Here is a 24,690-nt window from a genome sequence, read left to right as displayed (position 1 = left end):
TGTCCTCACAACAACCCAGGGAGGTAGGTGCTATTATTATCCCTACTTTACAGATAAAGAAATTTAGGCAGATAGAAGTCAAGTGACTTGCTCAAGGTCACAAAGTTCATAAATGCCTGAGATTTGAATTCAAGTCTTCCTGACTCTAGGGGCCAGTGCTCTGTCCACTATGTCATCTAGCTGCCTCTATCCATGAATGAATTTGACTGAGACAGCCTATGACTAGAAGTTCAAATCCTAACAAGGATTTCCTTAGAGCGATTCTCTCACTCTGCTTTTTCCTCCTTCAAATATATATTTTCCAATTCAGAAAAATAAGGCAAAAAAAGTCTTCCTTCACTATCATCCAGTTTAGGTTATTAACTTACCCTATCAAGCTTGAGTTTGTCCACATCAGCTAGAAAAGGGTTTACTGCTTTCTCACCAACCACTTTCAAAGCTGTACCCAACGCTTCAAAGGCAGCATCTCTAACTTCAGGGGCAGAATCATTGATGTGCTATAGCCCAAAAAAGAGAGAAATCATTAAGAAAAAGCTATTACTGAACTCAATTCAGATTAACGGAGGCGAGTCAACACATATGAAGTTAATATGAGAGCAATGTATGACTTCATTCTCACGGATAAACAGCAAGCTTGTCAGAAGAGTACAGGGAACCTCCCGTATTTTACGACAGCCTTTGATTCCATCATTTACCACTCTCAAATGAGCTTAAAAATTCCAACAGTTTTCAAGACCATTCTTGTTCTGTCCCAGCCAAACAGCCAGGAGAGACAAATCATGAGAAGCTCCACTGATCACAATCACCCCATGTTTTTTCCTGCAGAGTAGCTACAGCAAAGAGATATTTCAAAAAAATGTTCCCTTCAGCCCCTAGTGCCATTGAGGGCCATCACTACATGGTGAAAGTCTATGAATGTTGCTACCACAAACTCCCAACATTCCAGCTTCGGTCCATACCTTCAGGAGAGCAGCACAAAAGGGCTTGAGCAGACTCTTAGGCAGCGTGGAAGAAGTACAGTGTCGGAAACTTCTTGCAATAAAAAGGGATGTTTGCTGTTTGATGGTTGGATTTTTGTTGTCCATCACAGCTAAAATATCCTCACTGATGCTCTGCAGAGTAGTCTTCAAAAGAAGTTAGGGAAGAATAAGTTAGGGTAACCCAATGGACATGATCAATTCTGAATTAGAGCAATCACAGTATTGGATGTGACTAACTCACAGTTAGGAAGATGGCATCAATGGCTTCCTGGAGGGCCTGGACTACCTGAGGCTTCTTCTCTTTAAACTTTTCCAGGATGGTCGGCACCACCTGTGAAAAGGGGCAGCTCAAATTGAATGAGACCATTTCACAATTCCTGAAAGCAAATGAACTATGATATATAAGCAAATTTATAGGGTCCACCCTGTCCCACTAGAGGGGACAAATGAAAAAACCTGGCTGAGAAAAGGCTAAAAAACCCAGACGTATAAAAGAGAGATCACAGCTAGATCAGCTTGTTCAAATTCAACAATTAAAAACCTGTCAAGTCAGATGTTTCACTATTCCCTTCCCACATTCCCAATACCTATGGAACCACATGGAATACTTTTTCAAAGGCCAAAAGTCCCATTCAAAACTGGTACATAAAGGAAATTCATTTTAAATGAATGGTTCATGAAATAAGAGATGAGTACTAATTGGCAACAACTGTTAAAATGTAGATCATAGGATTCGATTTTTTTTTTTTGGTGAGGCAATTGGGGTTAGGTGACTTGCCTCAAGTCACATAGCTAGTAAGTGTGATTCAAATTTTTTTTAATAAAAAACCATGAACTTGAAATCTAAAAAAAAAGTGCTTATATAAATCTATTAATATTTGCCATAAAATTGCTTAGGTCAATTTAAGAAATATTTGTATAATGACTACAGATAGGTCACTGTGTTGAGATATTAAATAAGTAATCTCTTCACATCCTTTTTAAAGAAAAAAATGCTCTAGTTTTGTTAAAACATTTTCTTCTAATGTGATGTAGTTTTTATAGCATTCTTCAGTTTCTAAAGAAAAATTAGTTACAAAGTTATCATCAGATTTCAGACTAAAAAGAAATGTAACAACTTTCAGTTTAACTATAAAATCTCAGGAAAAAAAATTGCCCCTAATAGAAAAAGTTACATAAAAATTGCATAATTCTCTAAGATAATGTAAAGCTGAGAAAGATTTGATCCTGAGGCTTATTCTGAACCCACAATGTTATCAGTCATTATCTAGTCAGTTGGTGTTGTACAGGAAGATTCTTTGAAATTATTTTTAATGCAGTGAGTAAGCAAGGTCTAAATATTGTAAACATGTGATGCTAAGTATTATAGCCACATCCTTTAAAACACACCCCTGATGAGGGGGGATTTGGTTCAATATTTATTATAACATTAACCTAGGAAATAAAATGATCAATTAGCTAAGAATCTGAACCCATTTAAAACCAAGGCTTTTCCCGAAACAGAATGCCAAACTGCATCAACTAGCCCATACTGTATTTTCAATCTCCCATGAATCCCAAGGTCAATTAAGAGATGTAACTATACAGAATGGTCTCAGTTTGCTAAAAATGATATATGTCTATAAGTTACTGAACTCAATTGCCTAGTTAAGAGAGATTTCATATCCTAATAATTCATTTGTATCTGTGCAACGTAACATGAAAGGCATCAATTAGTTAAAATCTCTAATTTTTAAATAGCAAAATAAAACTAAACTATTTTGATTGAGTACCTAATTCAGTACCAACAAAGTCAATTTACTTGTTACAACTGACTTTTCACCACAATGCTGTATATATACCAACATTATCATGTTGGAGGAGAATAGCATTATCATGCTGAGGAGAATACAACAAATGTGAAGCAATATCTAAAAGTTATTCTATTAATAAAGTAAATTTTCTTTTAAAACATAGGCTATGAGCATTTGTCAGTCAAAAGGTTGTTTTTTTTTTAAGTACAGATAACAAAATAAAGTGGTCTATCATTTCTCCTGCTGGTTCCAAGATGCCCCACATCCAACTGAGTACTACTTACATGGCCTGCATATTGACCAAACTTCTTCCTGAGTCCAACAGCAAGCCCGGTAAGACATTTTGCTGCCAAAGCCACCAACATGACATTAGTGTCCTTTCCAACAACCTGAAAACAAAACACAAGAGTTCTAGTCTAGCACAAAAATTTTTTGAAAAGTCACAAAAGTCAATGTGCTGAGCTATTATATATTTCCTCTGGTATATTCCTCTTCAGCATCTGAATGAATTTTGGGGATCCCCTCTCAATTTAAGTCAAATAGTTTTTTTTTCTTTTGTCCTCCTTTTCCTAAAGGTCAAAAGGCACAAAAAAACCTGATTTCCTCCCTTTTGGAGATGGTGAAGAGGCTAGAGATGAGGCAGCGTGTGCTACCCTGTGGGTGACAAGTATGGAAACTTCCCTTAAAATAAGATATGTAAAGTAACAGGGGCTTAGAGAAAGACAGTAATTTTGGAAGGAGCTCCCTGAAGAATACCCTATTGATGATCTTTTGGTCTGAATTCATGGGCAAAAGTGAGACCCGAAGAGCTGTATGAACACCTGCTATCAGGTCCTTCTTGACATCCCCTAGGGGGATCTAGATGTTTCCAATGCTATCGTAGCATCTCCTTGAAGGAGCAGGTGGGTTTGTGAGCCTCACGTTGTCAAGTCTCTTTTACAAGTCCCCTTCTAGTTAGTTTCTCCATTATATAAACCCATTTGTGCCTAACAGCTATTAAAGCATAACTGGAGATGATAATGACGACAACGATGATGATGATAGGTTACATGTGTATCATGCTTCAGTTTTTAGAGAATCTTCAATTATAAGTTTTAATATTTCATATAATTATAACAAAGAAGAGAACAATGTATATTTCTGCCACAATATTTATACTATTAAACACACAAATAAATTTTTAAAAAATCTTTATTTTTAGAAAAAAGCATAATTGTACTTAATGTAATGGCAATAAAATTCTACAAGTAGAGTAATGGGGGAAAAAATCCTAGCAGGAAAATGAAAAATAAAGAAATAAATCATGTGGATATTGAATTTTTTTTAGAAAAAGTAACAATAACAAAAAGTTAAAAATTTTAGAAAAATTAAAAACAGTGATTTTAAAAAGTCAAGTCCCAGGATGCCTAAATATTATTTTTAAAGAATTTTCCATTTTTTAAAAATTATGAACTTGAGATACATCAACAAACACAAATATTTCCCTATAAAAATGCAGAAAAAGAAGACCACATATGAAACTATAAATCTCTACTACATAAAGTTTGGTTTTAATGGAGTCAATTAAAGTACAAACTAGAAATCTAGCGGGCCAAAAATTCATTTGAAAAGTATCTTCTAAGAGACTCCAAAAAACAAAAGAAAACTCGTATACATTAAGGAAAGAAAATCAGTTACAGGGATTCATGCTCCCTATACCAAGGGTGTCCTTAGGCACAGAAAAGAGGAGAGAGGAGGACGGGAAGAACCTTTCTCCAAGTTTTCTTCTTCTTTCAATTTACTCTCTTTTTGATGTTTCTTTCTCACCATCTTTCCTTCTCTTCACTGGGCATAAGGGAATTGAGGAATGAAAGGCTATAACATACAACTGAAGCATGTTTATAAAAAATTGTAACCAAATATTATGATCTCTAGTCTTAATTTAAAGAGATGAAATGTCATGATAGAAAATGCTATCCACAGCCACAGAAAGCACTATGGAGTCTGAATACAGATCAAAGCATACAGTTTTCTCTTTTTGTTTGTTTTTTCTTTCTTGTTACTTTTCTCTTTTGTTCTAATTCTTCTTTCACAACATGACTATGTGGAAATATGTTTAATACGATTGTACATGTATAACTTTTATCAGATTGCTTGCTGTCTTGGGGGAGGGGGGGAGAGGAGGGAGAGAGAAAAAAATTTGGAACTCAAAAATCTTATAAAAGTGAATGTTGAAAACTTAAAGGACAAAATAGAAAACACCTGAAAGGACGGATTTTCTTCCCCTGAGGGTCACAGCAGGAGTGAAACAATCAAACCATTAGAACCGAGAAGATCCCAGAAAGTACCTAGCACTCTCTGCCCATCTCATGACTCAGAATCAGAGATAAGGTGACAAGTCCAAATGAACACAGCTAGTCAGCATCAGAGCCAGGACTAGACCCCTAGCCTGGCATACTTTTTCCTGTAGCAATCAGGCCTATAAAAGAAAAGGTCGAAGATGTGGGAAAATTAGAACACTAATGCATTGTTGGTGGAGTTGTGAAATGATCCAACCATTTTGAAGAGCAATTTGGAACTGTGCCCAAAGGGCTATAAAAATGTGCATACCCTTTGACCTAGCAACAGCATTTCTAGGATTATATCCCAGAGAGATCATACAAATGGGAAAAGGACCTGCATGTACAAAAATATTTACAGCGGCTCTTTTTGTGGCGGCAAAGAATTGGAAATTGAGAGAATGCCCATCAATTAGGGAATGGCTGAACAAGTTGTGGTATATGAATGTAATGGAATACTATTGTGCTATAAGAAATGATGAACAGGCTGACTTCAGAAAAACCTGGAAAGACTTGTATGGTCTGATGCTGAGTGAAGTGAGCAGAACCAGGAGAACTCTGTACACAATAACAGTCACGTTGTGAGATGACTAATATTGATAGACTTAACTCTTCTCAGCAATACAAGGATCTAAAACATCTCCAAAGGCCTCATGATAGAAAATGCTATCCACAAGAAGAACTATGGAGTTTGAATGCAGATCAAAGCATACTATTTGCTATTTTTTTTTCTTCTGTTGTGTTTTGTTTTCTCTTTCTGGTGGTTCCTCCTATTGGTTCTAATTCTTACTTACAACACCACTAATGTGAAAATATGTTTAATAAGAATATATATGTATAGCCCATATCAGATTGAGCACTGTCTTGGGGAGGGAGGTGGGAAGCGAGGGGGAGAACAATTTAAAACTCAAAAGCTTATGGAAGTGATTGTTGATAATTCAAAATAAATTAATTTAAAAAAAAAAAAAAGTCTCCCTTTGCCCTGGATTTTGCCACTCTATTGCCTATGCAGTAGAGCTATAAGATTCGTGCTATGAGGCTAGATTCAGATTCACAATCCCAAGATCACTCATTAACAAAGCTTGTTATACTCTCATAGCAGGAGTCTGCAGCAAGCAGATATTTTAAATGTTTTTCATGATTTACTTCACTTCGCAAATGCAGGGCACAGTCACAGGCTCTCAGTCAGCTAACGAGCATTGCAAGGCCCTGTGCCAATTTAATGCTGGAAGGAACCTTAGAAGACATCAGGTCCAACCCATCACCTTTCCTGAAGCCCTACAATGAAGGTGAATACCCTAAATCTGGAGGCAGAGGTTTCTCCTCTCAGATAATCTCCAAAGTCTGTACTCTTATCCCTACAGGCTAGAGCTGTATTTTCAGATTTCATGAAAGCCATTAAGTATAAAGAGATACAGTCATACTCAACTTAGGCCTCAATAATTCAAAACCAGAGCCACATCCTCTTGCCCATTTGACACTGAAAACAAAAGCACTGCTCTTATAGTGAACTCCATTCTGTTAAATGGAACCTATTTTAAATAAGCCATTCTGTAGATTTATGGAAGTGAAAAACCCTCCTCATAACAAGCTACCTCATTGCCTATAACATGCTAGAGGTCTGAAAATACAATGGCCCACTGCTTCAAATAATTGGGGGAAAAAAAAAATCAACACCCCAAACTAACCTAAGGGAATACAAAATCAACTCCAGAAGAAACATTTATTTATTCAAGAAGTATTACTAATCATACTTCTTTTTCCCCATTAATTAATTTATTTTTAGTTTTCAACATTCACTTGCACAAGATTTTGAGTTCCAAATTTTCTCCCCACCTTTCCCCTCCCCCCACCCCAAGACGGTGTGCATCCTGAATACCCCTTCCCCTAATCTGCCCTCCCTTCTATCACCCCTCCTGCTCTTATCCCCATCCCCTTCTATTTTCCTGTAGGTCAGTTTAGGTTTCTATATCCCTCTGCTTGTATATCTTATTTCCCAGTTGCATGTAAAAACAATTTTTAACATTTGTTTTTAAAACTTTGAGTTTCAAACTTTCTCCCTTCTTCCCTCCCCACCCACCCTCATTTAGAAGGCAAGCAATTTGATATGGGTTATACATGTGAAGTCATGCAAAACACTTCCATAATTGTCATGTTGTGAAAGACTAGTTATACTTCCCTCCATCCTATCCCACCCCCCACCCCGTTTTTTCTATTCTCTCCTTTGATGCTGTCCCTCCTCAAAAGTGTTCGTTTCTGATAACCCCCAATCTGCCCTCCCTTCTATCATTCCCTCCCCTTTCCCTGTAGGGTAAGACAGATTTCCATACCCAATTGAGTGTGTATGTTATTCCCTCCTTAAGCCAAATCTGATGAGAGTAAGATTCACTCATTCTCTCTCACCTCCGCCCTCTTCCCCTCCACTGTTACTAATCATACTTCTATAAAGAAATAATATTAGAGACAAAATAGAAACTGTTTGAAAGATAAGCAATGCTAATGTCTCGATTTTGAAGACACATTTTGAACACTCCAATGACCCAGATTTACCTTCTTCAGTGCTTTTACTAAATCTGAATAATCTCCAGCTTCCAGTTTGGGGTTTTTCACCAGTATTTCTACAGCCTCCAGCGCTTCTTTTCTCTCTTGCCATTTTTTAGCCTCCTGCAGAGGACACAGTAAAAGTCACATAAAGCTTAAACGGTATTTACAAGTAGGAAAGCTCAGCCTCTATGCCTAATAAAGACAAGTGATAGTGTATGAACAACACGGTGGTTACAAAGAGCAGGACAAAGTGAGGAATTCAGCTGTAACTGAAGCACCACAGGTTATAACACCATGGCTATGTCAAGATTTTTTTTCTTCACAAATTATTTTCCCAAGGAAGTTTGGTAATCAAATTTTCAGTGTTTTTCAGTGAGCAAGCACCACAGTATGAGTTGCCATACAATATTGTATAGATCTGTTTATTTAAGAAAGTGAAACTAAGCAAAAGTCTCAAATAGCCAAGAAATGTCACTAAGAATCACTGTCACAGAAATTCCTTAGTACACCTGCAGCGATGATGCAGTGATGATGTTCAAAGTCTTAGCACGACCACCAACTTAGTCATCACACACCAAGCCAAGTTCTACTACTCTCAGTGGCCAGTTTCTCACATGATGGACACCCTCTTAACCATTTTCTCCTATGATCATAAGAAGGAATAAGCTTGAATACGTGTTTGTAATTCAATAGGTGACTGTTTCGAAGTCATCCAAAATTAACAAGTCTATTGGTAACTTACAATTTTGTCATAAAAGTCTTTGGGAAGCTTAGAAAGTATCTCCACAGCTTCTAATAGCTCATAAGCGTCTATTTGTGGCACTTCATCACCATCATCACCTCCTGCAAAGAGGAGAAAACTTAGGAAATAAAACAGAAGTTTCAATCCTTTCCTATATCTCATTTGGATCTTCTGGGACAGAATGGGAACAGCCACGTGGGTGGCATGCAACAGACCCTTTCTTGACTCCTAGTAGCCTTAGATGATAAGACTAACTTTGCTAGTCTCTTATGCATATCACGGTAAAAAAATCAGCTTCACAATTCAAAACCAAAGGGCTACATGTATTAAATGCCTATTGTATACAAAGTACTGTGCTAAGTGCCACAGGAGAAACCAAATGTAGACATCTCTACCCGGAAGGAGCTTACATTCTAGTAAAAAGATAAGATCCTAACGCAGACAGCTGTAATATATATAAGTGTGTTATCACTACATGGAGCAAAGGGGCATGAAAGCAAGTAGTGGAAAACAAAGATGCCTCAAGATGGCTTCTGAATTGAATCTAAAGGACAGACAGAAAGTCAATAGGGAGAGAAAAAAAAGGAAGCGGTAAGTAGGTCAGTTAGTCAATAAGCATTTATTAAGCTCCTACTATGTGCCAGGCACTCTGCTAAGTACTGGAGATACAAAAAAGAGGCAAAAGACAGTCCCTGACCTCGAGGAAGATGTTATTTAGTTATTTCAGTCAGGTGGTGCAGTGTTTAGAGTGCCCAGATTGGAGTCAGGAAGACTCAGTTTCCTGAGTTCAAATCTGGTCTTAGACATTTACTAGCTGTGTGACCCTGGGCAAGTCACTTCACCCCATTTGCCTGTTTCCTCATCTGTCAAATGAGCTGGAGAAGGAGATGACAAACCACTCCACTATCTTTGCCAAGAAAACCCCAAATGGGGTCACACAGAGTCGGAGAGGACTGAAAAGGAACTCAACCAACAACAACCACAAAGTTCTGAAGGAGCTCACAGTCTAATGAGGGAGACAACAAGCAAACAAGCCATTTTCAGGAAGAACAGCAATGAGGGAAGGTGCTAGAATTAAGAAGGAAGCCAGGGAGGCCAGTAAGCAGAGAGGAGAAGAAAGACCACAGGAGGCTTGGGGATTTGATCAGTAGGAGGGTGCAGAGCTTACCTCCCTCAGCATCTCCTCCAGCAGACTGCTGCTGTTCCAACTTTGCTTCCAACTCCTGCTGGGAGCGCAGGAACCGAGTAGGTTTAGGAGCCCCTGGGGGCAGTTTGCACCATTCTTCTTCTAGTTCCTTCAACTACAAAACCACACATTGTTTTAGAACTTATTTCCAAATCTCCATCATCACTAGACAATGTTCTCATCAGATGATATAGTCTCAACCCATTTATTTTGTATAGACCCAACAAAATGAAAAAAGAAAATCTAAATTGCATCCAGTGTGCTCTAGGGCATTAGATTTCAAGCTGCCCACAAAGAAGAGCCTGAACTTTTAAGTCACTGTGTTTATTATGAACTATATCCCAACTTGATATAGTTATAAAAAATGAAAACAAGATATTCATACAGCCGCCCTGTTATTTCAAAGCATCACTTAGGAGCCATATTGTGTCCTTCAAAAAGTAACTCCACACAATAAAAGCCTAATATGACATATTTAAAGGCCTGTCCTTCAGCAACAGGGACATAAGGACGTTCTATCCCATTAGTTACCACAGTGGTAGCAAACTGACGGGGGTGAGCACCAGCAGAGGAAAAGAATTAATGATGCTCTGAGGACATCACAAGGATGAAGAAAATGTGAGAATGGATTTTGGAGACACATGTTCATGACACAGCCCTCTCTTCTGTACCAGAGGATAACAAAAACAGGTGGTGGGGCCTCACCTGGACAGAGTTTATATTTTGTAGCGGAGCTTTCAGAGCATCCCGAATCCATCTGTAAATCTCCACTGCAATTAATTTGGCCTCATCTCGAATGGCCTTTTCTCGTGACTCAAAGAGTTTTGGCAACACTTTGATAATTGGCTTCAGTAAGATAATTTTTGAACCAAATTCACTAGAAGTAAAAGGTTGAAAAATATAGAAATAATTTGATCAGTTCAAACTTTTATCTATCTACACACATTCCTAGTGCTCTCTTTTCCTAAATCATATTTTTTCTGCACATACATAGATGTACATGGTTCTCGAATGTAAATTCCTTGAGAGCAGGAACTGTTTCTGTATTCCTAGAACTTGGCCCATCAGCACTTAATAAATGCTTGCTGACTAATACACACAACTAAGTCCCCACTACCCTGACAGAGTTGAAAGACAAAGAGGTAAAGGCCAAAGAAGAAAACAGGTCTCCAGAAGCATCTTTACAGACACTCAGAAACAAGTTTTCCGAGGATGTTATTCTCTATTGCCTTTGATCTCAAACGTTCTTCTCTCCTACAGCTCTATCATCACAACGAAGTTAATCTAGACCAGCAGCTTTTCAGGACATTTTACTTAGCAAACCTGATCACCCTGCTTATCAATTTTTTGAATTTTATAAAGGCCAGTGTTTCGGCAGCACAGAGTCTAAATACAAAAACAAACCCACCGGTGCTTTGGGGCTTGATGAGGTGAGGAATATTCTAAATAATTCACATGCCTGGGAGAAGGGCAAGATGCTTTTGTAACAATCACTGTATAGTTCTCTAACTATGTAAATCTTACAGCTTGGTGAATCAAACCAAACTTTGAGCCAGCAGACCTATAATCTATTCTGATTTTTTAAATTCAATTCATTTCAATTCAATTTCTGGGGGACGAGTGAGGGCACATACAGACTTCCAAGGATACTCTATTTAATTTTTTAAAACATTGTCCAAGTGTCATTATATTATTAACTTTCCAATAGGTTGTTTGTAGCTTCTTTGGTTGCTTATGACGTTTTTGTAAAGAGTAGATTTGGGCGAGAGGCAACAGTGTTAGAAAAGAATCCTAGGAGAGGACCCAAAAGGAAGAGTCGGATACTCTGCGAGGAACAGAGCAAAAGTCTTCGAGACCCAGGGTGCAGGGTTCAATCTTGCCTCCACAGCTCACTCACTCCCAGGGACACAGTTTCCTCATCTATAATGGGAGTGAAGTGGACTAGATGGTCTTTGAGGTTCCCAGACTCTTTATTTCACACCACCACTTCACAATCCCCCCCTTAGTCAATATGTCCCCAAAATGTTACTGGTGACACTGTGACTATCCCACCAGCTGCTTCTAGCAATGACTACTAAAAATAATACAATCAAGAGAAGGATGGAATCTACCAGCTCAGGGCTTAACTTTTTTTGTGTCACAGACCCCTTTGGGAGTCTGGTGAAATCTGCTGCCTCCTTCTCATGTTTTTAAATGCATAAAAAATATTACAAAAGAAACCAATTATATTGAATTAGTACCAAAATTAAACATATAAGAAATGAATGAGACGAGAGGAAGTAGGGGCAAGTTTTTTTCTTAAAAGAAGAAGAGCTACTGGATGATACAGCTGGGGGTAGGGGGATGCGAATGGTGAAGCCAAGTGATAAGTTTTGGCTTTTGTTTTACCTTTTTTCTATTTTTAAAGATAGGTAAGACCTGGGTATATCTGTAGACAGCAGGGAGGAAGGTGGCACATAGAGAGAGGATGCCTGTGGGGACAATCTCCTTAAAAAGGTGGGAAGGGATAGGATCAAGGGTGCAAGTAGAAGGGGTTGGCAGTGGCTAGGGCAAAGGCCACTTCTCTAGTAGAGACTAGAATAAAGAAGGAGAGAATCAGGGTTGATGTCAAAGGGTTATGAAATGTGTAGGAGAAAAGAAGAGGCTAAAAGAGAATGACCTTTATTGTTTCAGTCAAGTATGAAGCAAAGTAATTTGTTGAGAGGGGAAGCCAGGGTGTGAGAGCCTTGAGGAAAGAAGAGAAGGTTTGAAACAGCTTCTGGAGGAAATAGGATAGAGAATCAATTAGGAAGGAACTAAAGGATTGTCTTGACAGCGAAGGCCCAGCTGAGATGGCACGCATTCATGGTTAGATTTGGTTAGAATTGTTGTGTAACTCTCCCCCCAGGAGGAGAAGGAGTAGAAGATGGAGTTAATCCAGAGTTAGAACTTGATAAGGCACCTGCAAGATGAAGAAGGCTAGGCACTGTGAAGACAGAACAGCATAAAGTTCATCTAAGCAAACTTGCATTTTAGACATCAAGGAACTTTAGCTACCATTACTCAGCACTCTCAAAAATAGTGCGCTCTTTTGTGTTCTGCCTTGATAGGAAAAACATAAAAGTTTTTTTAAAACTGAAAACTCAAACACACACACACACTCAAGGATCCCTGGTTAAAAACCACTGCACTAACTATGGAGAAGTCATAAGGCTGTTTGTCTAATCATGACATGGAATTTATATATAAAAAATTTACAGAAATAACTGTTTAGACATTAGTCATCTAGGACATAATATTTAGAGTTTCTTCTAGCCTTGGGTTATGGGGACAATGGGAACCAGCTTAGTAAAAGTGCTGCTGATTCTGCTTCAAGGGTCAGCTTCTAGCGTATCACAAGGAGCGTGAAGCTTCAAAACCACAACATCTTCCCCAACCAGTTACTTCTGCTTTTCTTAAGATGAGGGCTTGTTTTCCCATCCATTTCACACATCTGACCATCATGAAGAGGGGAGCAGAGAAATCAGATATCGGGGCCCAAACAGAAGAGATTTGTTTTGTTACTTAGGCAAGACTCAAGAATTACCACAGAAAAATGGAGGGTTCCATGCCTATAAACAAATAACTAGAAGACACCGGTCACGTAAAGCTATGGGGACTTCGTCCAAAGAATAAGAATGGAAACATTTCTGGAATCAGTATCCACCAACAGGCTAGAACAGAAGAAGAGCACCGTCCACCATAACCCTGGAGAGATATGCCCTTCAAGATCTAGGCTTGCCCTAAGAGTTTTGAAGGATACTCAAGAGAGAAGGGTTGGTCCTTAGGCGTAATTGTGGGTTTCAAGTCACTTTTGAGGTACAGAAGGACCAGACTAAATTGGGACAGCTCTAGATCTTAGGAACACCATGAAAGACACATAGGTGCTTCTCTCTATCCAAATCCCAAAAGGAATCACAGAAGGATGAGGAGATTCTAGTAGCACTCCTAGACTCAGAATAGGAATTGGGACCCTCTGCCTCCATGCAATGCCCATCACCCTGATACCACTATAACATGCGATAGGCAAGAGGGCTGTCATGGGTGGAATAGAAAAGAGATGCTGGACTGATGGGCTCTAAGAGGAGCTAGATTCTATAAGTTGTTTTAAAAGTCTAAAGCTCATTTTAAAATAAATATAATCATGTTTTCACCTTAAACACTATTTATGCAAAATGTGGAGAAAATTTAGAATCTGAGTAATTTATAATACTTAAAACTCCAAGATGCTAAATTTAGAAGATCATACCATACCATATATACATACCAACATATATACATACATATACACATGTGAACACGAACACCCCCCCCCACACACACACACCCCCACACACCCCCATAAGAATTCTACTGGCACAGAGACCAAACAGCCAGTCAATTCTCTTCCCAACATCTGAAGAATGTTAGCTAGGAATTTACTAACGACTATTTCCAAAGACAACATGTTACAAGAAAAATATCTACTACACTCTGGTATGATACTACATCTAGCCAAAGTGAGGTTGTAAAAAAGTTTCAAAAGTCCCTTAAGATGTAAATAACTGGCTAGGTGCAGAGGTGGGGAACCTGCAGCCTCAAGGCCACATGGAGCCTCCTAGGTCCTTGTGTGTGGCCTTTTGATTGAGTCCAAGTTTTACAGAACAAATCTTTTTATTAAGGGGATTTGTTCTGTGCAATTTGGATTCAGTCAAAGGGCCGCACTTGAGGACCTAGAGGGCCACATATAGCCTGGTAGGGCTTTATGGAGTCTGAGTTTAGATACTTTCATAGTACAAATACTCGTGACAGTAACTTTTAAAAAAGATTAAGGGCATTTGCCAGATCACAAACAGCAATGATCACTACTGCGCTAATGTGCCTCCCACACACCATTTCACTGAAGCTACTCTGATATGGAAACTTCTGGGGACATGGTATCAGATCACAGGGCCTGCAAAGGAGAACAAACTACTGGTTGTGTAATTCAGATTTCCACAGCACCTTAGAGCTGCTTGTTCCCAAAAAAGATACCATTCACAGAAGAGTTCATTTAAAGCCAGCAAGAAATTCTGGGCTTTGAATAACCTGCTGCACAGCAGGCTAAATTTTCTTCTGTTCTGCAGTTGGTATGCTTCTATGAAAGACAGCAGAGGTTTCACACTCATGAAGCCCAAATCCTCAGTGTGCGGGGCCCAAATCAGACTAAAACGGAATTGGGAAATGTTTAATTTGTGGTTTTCTAAGTCAATATGCTGCCCTCTTATTGAGTTTGACACCTCTGATGCACAGCATTGTTTTAGGATGGCACCGAATAAGTTACTGCTTTAGCAAGAGGGCCCAACCATAGGACAAAAGACTGTCATCTCAGCCCAATCACAGTACTTCTAGACAGCACTTCAACCCACTGAGCTCTACAAGTACTGATGGTATAGAGGTGGGAGAAATGGTTTAGGTGCTTTATTTAAGTGAGGTAATCTCTTCCCATACACACAAAAAAAAATAAGGGCAATTTTATAATTGAGGTCAGTACTAATCTGGTTTATTTTAATCAGGAAGGGATTTAGTCAAGATGGTGAGACAAACGAAGACTGAAATTCATCATTCATTATACAGAGCTCTCTGAGGAACAATGACACTGAGAGACCTCAGGCTTATTGAGTCCCACACTGGTTTGGACACGCTAAGTCCCAGTGGTTCCCATTTCTGTCTAAGGCTTGAATGACGTCAACCAGAGATTGGCTCCTCATCACACTCCTGCTCACAGGGCTGTGAAGTTTCCCAAAGGCCCTCCTGCTGACAGCCCGCTGCTCACCTGAGGGCTTTCCTCAGCGTCTCTATACAGGCCACTGTGATTTTAGGGTTCTTGCTGTCCAAGCCCTTCAGAAGCTCTTCTTGCACGGCCTCCCCCTTTTCAATCTCTATATACATCAAACAGATCTCTATGCCAAGCTCCTTTGCTCTGGCTTTTGGCTGGTTGAACACTTTACTTACAATCCCTGACACAACTTCTCCTGTGGTCCTGAAATCATAGTTAAAAACAAAGATTCATTTTATTTTACAGAAGAAAGGCTTCAAGAAAGATGCAAAAAAGGAACAAACAAAAGACAACAAAGGAAAATACATTTATCTGTTTAACTGTCAGAATTCAAATGAATCCCAAATCTTGTCATGTCTTCTTTTTTACTCCAAGTATATTTTCTATTTGTGAACCATAAGTTAACATAGGGACTTTGAATAAAACCTAGTCTAGATTTTATCTCTAAAACCATATGTAATTACTGTCAATCACTCCAGTATTTCTAATTCCAAGAAACTCAAAATTCCAGTAAAATATTCTAAAATGTTAATAACCAAGGATAACATATAAGGTGTCCCAAAGATTTCAGGATAGGTTTATTAGCTCAAAACTGTCCTGAGACTTTTGGGACACCCTGTATGTATATAAGAAGCCATCCGGACCCAGAATAAGTAGAAAGAAACTACTTACTTTCCAGCCACATGAGCATTTTCAACATAGACAAGTGCAGCTTCTAATCCCTTGAGTTGAACCACTGCATTGGAATCGGTCACAAATTTTTTGATCAATCCTAAGTATTTGGACCATTCAGGACTCTTTTCATCCTTTATTTTCTGGAAAATCTTCAGGGCCTCTTCATATCCACTTAATCTTGCTTTCCACAGCTAGAAAATAAGTTTTATTTATAGATATATACATTTTAAGTACCTTTTTCCTGTTTACTGTGAACTGTTTTTGTAAAGTAAATGTGATTACATTATATTCTATTCTAGATGCAAAAAGGGAATACAATAAATTCAGAATGAGGTATAAAAGAGAGAATCCTGAGTAATTTGCAGAAGTTTTTCCAAACTCAAATTTGTTGCTATCAATGTAACAGGGCAAAAACAAACCTGAAACAATCTCTTACTGGCCACGATGACTGAACCCTGACCTGCTGCTTATAGGCCTTTTGTTGCTTCTTCTCTTGATAATATTCAAGCAGAGAGAGCAAAGAAATTATGTTGCTAAGGCTGCATGTGGAAGGTTGCTTGAAAAATCTGCCTGTATAACTGCCAAGCAGTTGCATATCATCACACTTTTTAATTTTTAACCAGAAACTTGCTGACTATAGCCAAATAAGTTTCAAGCTCATTTAGGGAGCAACCAGAGATCTGTCACTCAGTCAAGAGGTATTTATTGAATCCTTATTGTGTACAAGATACCCTGCTAGGGGATCTGGGGAATATAAGAATGGAAAAAAAAGAAAGAAGAAAAGAAAAAGGATAGATTTCCTGCCCCTAAGTTTAGATGGGCAAGGGAAAGAATTAGGTTTGTTCCCTTAACAGTAAGACGTTCACTGAAGAGAGAAGCAATTACAGGATTATTATGTTACCTCAAAATGGGAGGAATAGCTTAAAAATGTGTACATTATTCATTCTAATAAAATAAGTTAGTTGGGGATATTACACCAAAGGAAAAAGAAATTCTACCTTAAGGAAGAAAAAGCTCTTGATTGACTATTTGCTTCAGATAGGACAGGGATAGACCATAAATTCACTGGTACAGAGAACTCCCAGGTGAGCACAATCCCTTTACTGATGCAGGTCAGCACCTTCTCTACAACTTAAGAGTCTTAGAGAGTGGTCTAGAGCACAAAGAGATTAACCAGGGTCCCACAGGTGGTTTATGTGTGTGTCAGAGACAGAATTCGAACCAAGGTCTCTCTGGCTCTGACTACTATGCTCTGCTACCTCTTATAATATATCAGAAAAATAAGTCAAACATGGTGTAACACCAAAATAAGGAACAATACAAATTTGCTTCTCATGATGCCCCTGACCATTTGTAATGCAAGCTCAAATTATGTTGAACATTTCCATTCTTTAACTGAGTCATATATTAAGTATACATAATAAATACAGAATAGAGGAGGGCATTACATTATAGGAAAATTTTTTAAAATCAAGTGAATAAAACTGGAGTAATAACCTCAGTACCTACTATAGTAGCAAAGGTCTTCAAATGACTTTTGGGTCTCGTTTCTTCCCTGCCACAAGAATTCACAAGATCCCAAGTCTGAGAATGACCTCAGGGATCATCTCATTTTACCGCTAAGGACACTGAGGCACAGTGAGTAGGAATAAGTAGCCTATTCTAGGTCACAGAGATGGCAAGGGACAGATCCAGAATTCTAATGCAAGTCCCTCAGGTTCAGTGCTCCCTACAACATTCTGGAGTGGACCTACCAAAAACCATCCAGAATGGCTCTTTAGTCTGTTTTTTAAGCCTTTCAAAAAAAAAAAAAAGAGTTTATCACTCCTTGCAATAAGCAGTAATCTTTATAATTTGTTTAACTTTTAAAACTTTTTTTCTCAACAGTGAAGCAAGGTAAAATTATTAGCACTAATTGATATCATTAATGGCTATAAGGAAAAACTTCCTAAAAATTCATGCTAATTGATAGGAAGTAATGAGTGCTCCATCTCTAAAGGTCTCCCTGAAAAGGCAAGGTGCCCACTTGCCTGAAATATTGCAGAAGGGATTCTTGTTCAGACATGGGTTGGACTAAAAGAGCCTATATTATAAAGGAGTCCATTATAAGTCTGTGATTGTGTAAGATTATCAGTAACCAGACCAATCAACTTTGAAAGAAGTCTCATCAAATTAAGCAGAATAACGCTAGAGGGACAAAATTAGTTCTCCCAAATTTTAAATCAAAGCAAAAAGCTTCACAAGTCCTATAATTTTTGCCTCTTTTTTCAATATTTATGAGATTAGAAAGGAATTAGAGGTCGGTAGGATAAAATAATGGAGTAATCAGAAAGTACTCGTTAAAAATAATCAATTAAAGAAAAAAAGAAAACTTTATATTGCCTCTTAATGTCTTAGCTACAAATTAAATGTAGTCTGAAGAAACTACAGACAGGCAAGTTTTTAGTAATATTCTTGCTAAGTTTAACTGGGGGTCGTGTCTTATGTAAATTAAGAGAGCAAAGTTGGAATTTTCTTGAACTGAATGGTGAATACAGCTATAAAGAAGGTTATTTTGCTTTAAAATAACCAAAAAGTTATTGAGCCCCCTACTAGACATTCTATTTATAGTGGGAAATAACCGAGGTATCCCAGAGGGCTGTAAGGTGGGCCTGCTTCTCCATTTTCTAGACATCTGACTTGTCATTTGTCCTCCAGCTGCCTACCACCCACCTTCACCTTCACCTTCACCTTTTACCTCTTGCTGGGAGAATAGTAATCCAATCAATATTCTGACTGCTTTTGGGCGAGAAAATGAACTGTTATACCCCATCCCTCCAGGGTTGGCTGCTTGGCCAAATCTGGATCTATCATACTTTGATGACCCTAATCCAGACCAAAACCACCTTCTCTGATCACCATTCCTCCCGTTGTCTCCTCCATTAGCATGTCAATTCTCAGAAGGCAGGGACTACCTCATCTTTTATTTGTACATTCGGGTCCTAGAATAGTGCCTGGCACATAATCCAGAATAAATTCTTTTTTTATAAATCCCTGTGGGCAACTCCCTGTATCGAAACTCCTACTGATGCAGACTGGCAACTTAACACTTCTCAAGAGCTGGCTGGGGGCAATGTGATGTTAATGTAACTTGCTGGATCACACAGCCAAAGTGTCAGAAGGAGAGTTTAAACCCCAGTTTTCCTGAATCCCAGGCCTATACTCTATCTACTCCCTATCTGCCATCTCTCTTAAACCCTTAGTAAATGCTTACTGAATTCAATGACTTGACATTTTGTGGGTTTAACATGCCTACAACTTCACTAGTAAAGCATATTACAGTAAAATCTGAGGAGTTCCAAGACCTCCTTCTCTTCCCCAGTGCCCCATCTTGTGTCCAGTGCAGCCTGTTCTAAAAAGTTTAATGCGACATGATTTTTAAATTAGACATCTGTCAATATCTTACCCCCTGACCTCTCCCTAACAACCAGACAGAGCAGAAGAAAGTTTCCGCACCATTGCCGCTTCCCACTTCTCTACAAAGAGGATGACAGTGTGTCCCAACATCTCTTCTCCAGATGGGTCATTTCAATTAATCAGAGTGTGGCCACTCACACATCATTTAGAAAATCCTCTATAACACACCTGGGCAGGTCATCAGGAAAGTGATCCTGAAACAGGCCTTTTAAACAAATTCTGCCATAGAGATACACCAGAAACACGAACTATTTCCAAATTAACAAACCACTAAGTGCTGGTAAGTCAATGACAGAAAATATAGTGAAGGTTTGGAGGGAAAAGAACCTCACCTTGTGTTCACATTTCTGATCGACAGGTAGTTTCACCCACTCACTGTCGTCTCCCATCGTGTGTCGAGTTTCTCCTTAGAATGAAGAAGAATTCCTGGTCAGGTAAAAAGAGGCACCTATTAACTTGAACAAGTAGGCAATTTCTTAAAAGAGTTAATTTTTTTAATGAGAACATTGTTGCACCAAACATGCACAAAGAGTCAAGAATATAACTTATGGTCAAATATTTACTTCATTCCATTAACAATGCATAACAAGATGGGCAACCAAGATCTGATATCTCTGAAATGAAGAAATACTTTTAAACCGTTACGTAAGAGAGTGCACAGATCTATAATTTATAGCTTTCTGAAATGGAGCCTAAGATCTCCGATGAACTCGAGCAACAAGGTTTTGGAAAAGAACTTGGTGTCGTCGTTGTTCAGTCACGTCCGACTCTGCGACCCCATGGACCATGGTGCGCCAGGCCCTTCTATCCTCCTTTATCTCTCAGAGTCTGTCCAAGTTCATGAACTCAGTAAAAGTGAGCAAATACAGGCCTTTCCTGAGGCAACTAGTGCCTTCCACTCAAAATCACGTTGATGTATTTTGTATAGATCTACATACAGAATATGTGCATGTCCCATCCATACTCCCATAGCCTGCAAACTCCTTAAGGACAAGACTGTTTCTCACTTTTGTTTTTGTAACTCTAGGGCCTAACACAGTGCCCGACACAAGGCAGACACTTGAAACATTTACTGATAGACCCCACAAACTATCCAATACTGGTTTATGTACAACCAGTCAAAATCTTAACAATTTCAATTGATGTCATTTCTGTAATTATTTTTCCATATAAGAAATTAACTAGTATTTATTAAGCACTTATTACTGGGGATACAAAGATTTAAAAAAATAATACTAGACCTCAAAGAGCTCAAATTCTATCTATTCTAAATATAAAATATATTTAAAGGAAAAATACAAGGCAATTTCAGGTAAAAGGCACTACTAGTATTTGGGAGAATGGGGAGCAGGATCAGGAAGGAGGTGGCATCTAAGCGGAACTTTGAAGGGGACCAGGAATTCTAAGTGGCACAGAAGGGGAGAGTTTGTTCTAGGCGCAGCCTGTTCAAAAGCATGGATCCTCTGTGTGAAGACGAGCAATGAGGTCAGTTTGACTGGCCTGATGAATGCCTGAGGGGAAGACTGTAGAATAGGTCTCATATCCATCCCATTCTCTCCACTCCCACAGGCCCGTTTTGTCCCACAGAACTTTTGTTCAGGCTCTTCAGCCTACATTAACCCAACAGCCTCCTCACTGATGTCCCTGCCACAAATCCTTTTAATTCCAATCTTTCTTCCACACAGCTGCCAAAGTGAGCAAAGACCTGACCATGGCAACAACTCTAGTGGCTTCCTGTTGTGCCTCAGGAATCAAAAATAAAGTCCTGTGTTTAGATTTTAACACAACCTCGACAACCTGTGCCCAACCTATCTTTTTAGACACACTGGACATCACTACCCTGCCAATTCTCTGGGATTCAGAGGGGTAAGGGAGAATGAGGTCTCAAAAGAGGACTCCAAGGTCGTAAAGCTAGGTGACAGGAAGGATAGTGGTATCCCTTTGACAGAAAAAGGTAAGTTTGGAAGAGGGCTGGGTTTTAGAAGAAAGACAATGAGTTCTATTTTAGACAGGTTGAATTTTGAGATCCCTATGGGACATCTAGTTTAGTATGTCTAGTGGGTGGATAGCACTACAAGCTTGGAGCTCAGAAGAGACTATGGCTAGGTATACGGACCTGAAGTCATTTGTGTAGAAATAATGGAACCCATAGGAACTGATGATATCACCAAGAGAGTACATAGAGAGAAAAGGGATCAAGAGAGTTAAAAAACTTATTTTGTAAATTATTTTGAAATCAAACAGTTAGCATGCCCAACTTAAAAAAAAAGTAAGGGAATAAATGAAATCTACCACTAATATTCCATTAAACAAACATTAAATATCTATATTGCTCAAGGCACTGTGTTAGGCTTAGGACTATGAAGATAAAAAAGTCCCTATCTACAAGGAGTTTGTCTACTTTTGTGAAATGGTCAAAGAAAGAACAAAAAATACTCAGGTGGTGACTACAGGGCTAAATACTCATCTTCTTTTGTTTAATAGGAAAACCAAGCCTAGAGGAACTTTCTTTATAGGGGCTTAGTTGGCACTAAGTGAGGGTATATATTTGATGTTCAACTGGCTCGCATAGTTTACAACCAAAAAAAAAAACAAACCAAAAACAAAAACCTTTTTATGGTCCAGGTTATACTTCTACCCCTTCAATGGAAGTCAACAAATCTACTCCTTTGAACAAGGAAGGCTGCCAAGCCTGACTACTTGTCCTGCAGTCTCCCAGAATCTTCATCTGACTTACTTTTGTTACCTAAGGACACCTTGTCAGCCTCCCAACCACTGCCTTTCCGAATACCCTACAGATGAGCTTTCTTTTAATGTTTTGTTTTCCTAAATTAGATTACGAGCTCCTTGAGAGCAAGGGCTGTCTACATTTCTCTATTTCTATCTCCAGCTAAACCATATGATAAGTGCTTAATAAATGATTTTTCACTCATGATCTACTCTGCATGAATTTATTTAAACCTTTCTCAAACTTATTTTTCAGGCTGGAGTACCAGATTCTTTAAGTATACACTTTTCTATGTAAAATACTTTCTTTTGGGGGGGCAGCTAGGTGGCACAGTGGATAGAGCACCGGCCCAAAGTCTGAAGGACTGAGTTCAAATTTGGCCTCAGACCAAACACTTGACACTTACTAGCTGTGTGACCCTGGGCAAGTCACTTAACCCCAATTGCCTTAAAAAAAAAACCAACAAAAAAACTTTCTTTTGATTAAATATTTAATTTCCTTTAAACTTCAAGTTATGGCCCTAGTTGTGGTATTTTAGAATTTGGTGAACAACTTTTCATTTGCCCCATCCCTATTCCCGTTTTAAATCTAGACCAAAAAAACATCAAACTACTTGACTGTAGGAAATTAGAGATGAGCCTTGTCCTGGGCCACTACAAAGTCACCTAATGGTCTGCCACTTGGGTAAGCTGCTTTGGACTTTCATTTACTATACCCAGTGAAGCATGCTAGTGTAAGTTTATAAGAGCTAGGAATAATTTCGGTACAAATATACAGCAGTAATGCAAAGAAATCCAGAGGATTTTACAACACATTTGAAAACAAGATTCTAAGAATAGCTCAGGAAAGCCCAATTTTCTGATTCACCAATAAACTCTTTCCCAAGTCTTATGTTCCATTCTTTCAGAGAGAATTTTGAGTATGAAAAATTAGGTACATATTAGGACACAAATTATCAGTTACAATCAGAATTATATGATCCTATTCCAGCAGATTCCATCTATTGGGGCTAAAGGAGACTTTGCAAATCACCTCATCCAATGCCCTCCTATTACAGATGGGAAACAGATGCCCAGAGAAGGTAAGTGACTTGCCCATGATTGCACTCTACAGTGTTAAGCCAAGACTGAAACTCAGTTCTTCACTCAAAATTCTGTCCTCTTGAAACATGATAGAAATGTAACAGTGATGATAATCCTAAATCAGCTGAGAAAATTTATTTTTATGAGGTGAAGAGGTTAGATCAGATGACCTCTAAGGTCCCTCCTGGACCTAAATCTATGTTTTATTGTTGCTGTTGTTGTTCAGTCATTTTCAGTTGTGTCTGACTCTTCGTGACCCCATTTGGGGTTTTTCTGGAAGAGATACTGGAGTGGTTTGCCATTTCCTTCTCCAGTTCATTTTACAGATGAGGAAACTGAGGCAAAAAGAGTGAAGTCACTTGCCCAGGGTCACACAGCTAATGAGGTCTGAGACCGGATTTGAACTCAGGAAGGTGAGTCTTCCTGACTCCAGGCCTGGCACTCCCTACACTGAGCCTCCTAGATGCCCCCAAAATCTATGATCCTCCCATAAATCCTCCACATAGGATCCATCTAACATGATTCCTTCTGCTTTCTACAAAACAGTTGATGGGTACTCTTTTCACCAGTCTATCTATTATACAACCAGCTCATATCCTTTTCCAAGAGCCATACATCATTAAATTAAATCCATCAGGACCAAATCTTGGATAGACATTGAAGATGAGCAGTGAGCTAGGCCCAGAACAAAACAGGAAGGAGAACAATTTGGACTTCAGCTGGGAAAACATGCAGCACTTTGGGGATTCTTGATTCCAAGCTGCTCCCTGAAACATCTTTTTAAAACTACTATTATTTTGGCAACAGTATATGGCCAGCAATCATAGAATGCCACATTCGTTGCAGATTTTAAACTGCAGGTAGCCAAAAAGGCAATTGAGAGATGTATGAGGGGTATAGATGAAAAGTTTTATCAAATATAATAATTTTTAAAATAAAAATGCATCAGGCTTAAGGCTCAATTAATGTGAGAGGCTTTTGTTTTGTTTTAAAGCAACTTTTTAACAGAAGTAGAGTTCTTTTTATTTCCAGGTGTAAACCATTAACCAGAAAATAAGTTTTGGGGAGTTATCTGAGTTTCATAGGAGGTGAAATGACTTGCCCATAGCCATACAGTCAGTGTTAAAGATAAGTTTTCAGCCCAGATCTTCTGGAATTGAAGCCCTGCAGCCCTCTATCCATTATGCCAGGATCACTCTTTCTTTAAATAGAGGGTTGTTTTTTTTTAAAAGTAACCATGACAATGATTACCCAATTGCATCATAACTCAAAAGAATATACCACAGAAAATGAAAAGATCTTCAGAGTACCAAGATAAATAAGTAGATATAAATATGTGTGTATAATATATATGTACTGTTCAAACTCAGC

General features: G+C 38.6%; 1 protein-coding gene across 8 annotated transcripts in view; it reads right to left on the bottom strand.

The window, feature by feature from the left end:
- The window catches only part of CKAP5 (cytoskeleton associated protein 5), a 97,613-nt gene that overhangs the window by 52,443 nt on the left and 20,480 nt on the right, over positions 1-24,690 (bottom strand). For 4 of the 8 annotated variants that reach the window (XM_027837682.1, XM_027837681.1, XM_027837683.1 and 1 more), the window contains 11 exons: positions 19,842-19,935; positions 16,051-16,244; positions 15,376-15,582; positions 10,269-10,440; positions 9,546-9,678; positions 8,378-8,478; positions 7,642-7,755; positions 3,058-3,162; positions 1,222-1,311; positions 960-1,124; positions 369-497 (listed from right to left, as the gene is read on the bottom strand). In XM_027837682.1, the coding sequence (XP_027693483.1) occupies positions 369-497; positions 960-1,124; positions 1,222-1,311; positions 3,058-3,162; positions 7,642-7,755; positions 8,378-8,478; positions 9,546-9,678; positions 10,269-10,440; positions 15,376-15,582; positions 16,051-16,244; positions 19,842-19,898 (1,467 nt within the window). In that variant the 5' untranslated portion in view covers positions 19,899-19,935. The remainder of the gene's footprint in view (positions 1-368; positions 498-959; positions 1,125-1,221; positions 1,312-3,057; positions 3,163-7,641; positions 7,756-8,377; positions 8,479-9,545; positions 9,679-10,268; positions 10,441-15,375; positions 15,583-16,050; positions 16,245-19,841; positions 19,936-24,690) is intronic. The other 4 variants (XM_027837678.1, XM_027837680.1, XM_027837685.1 and 1 more) reach the window with 1 other exon arrangement.

Source organism: Vombatus ursinus, unplaced genomic scaffold (assembly GCF_900497805.2).
Source record: "Vombatus ursinus unplaced genomic scaffold, bare-nosed wombat genome assembly UNPS02014822.1, whole genome shotgun sequence".
In the NCBI taxonomy this organism is placed as follows: domain Eukaryota; kingdom Metazoa; phylum Chordata; class Mammalia; order Diprotodontia; family Vombatidae; genus Vombatus; species Vombatus ursinus.
Note: the sequence above shows the minus strand (reverse complement) of the source record. Positions and strands in the feature narration are given on the sequence as shown.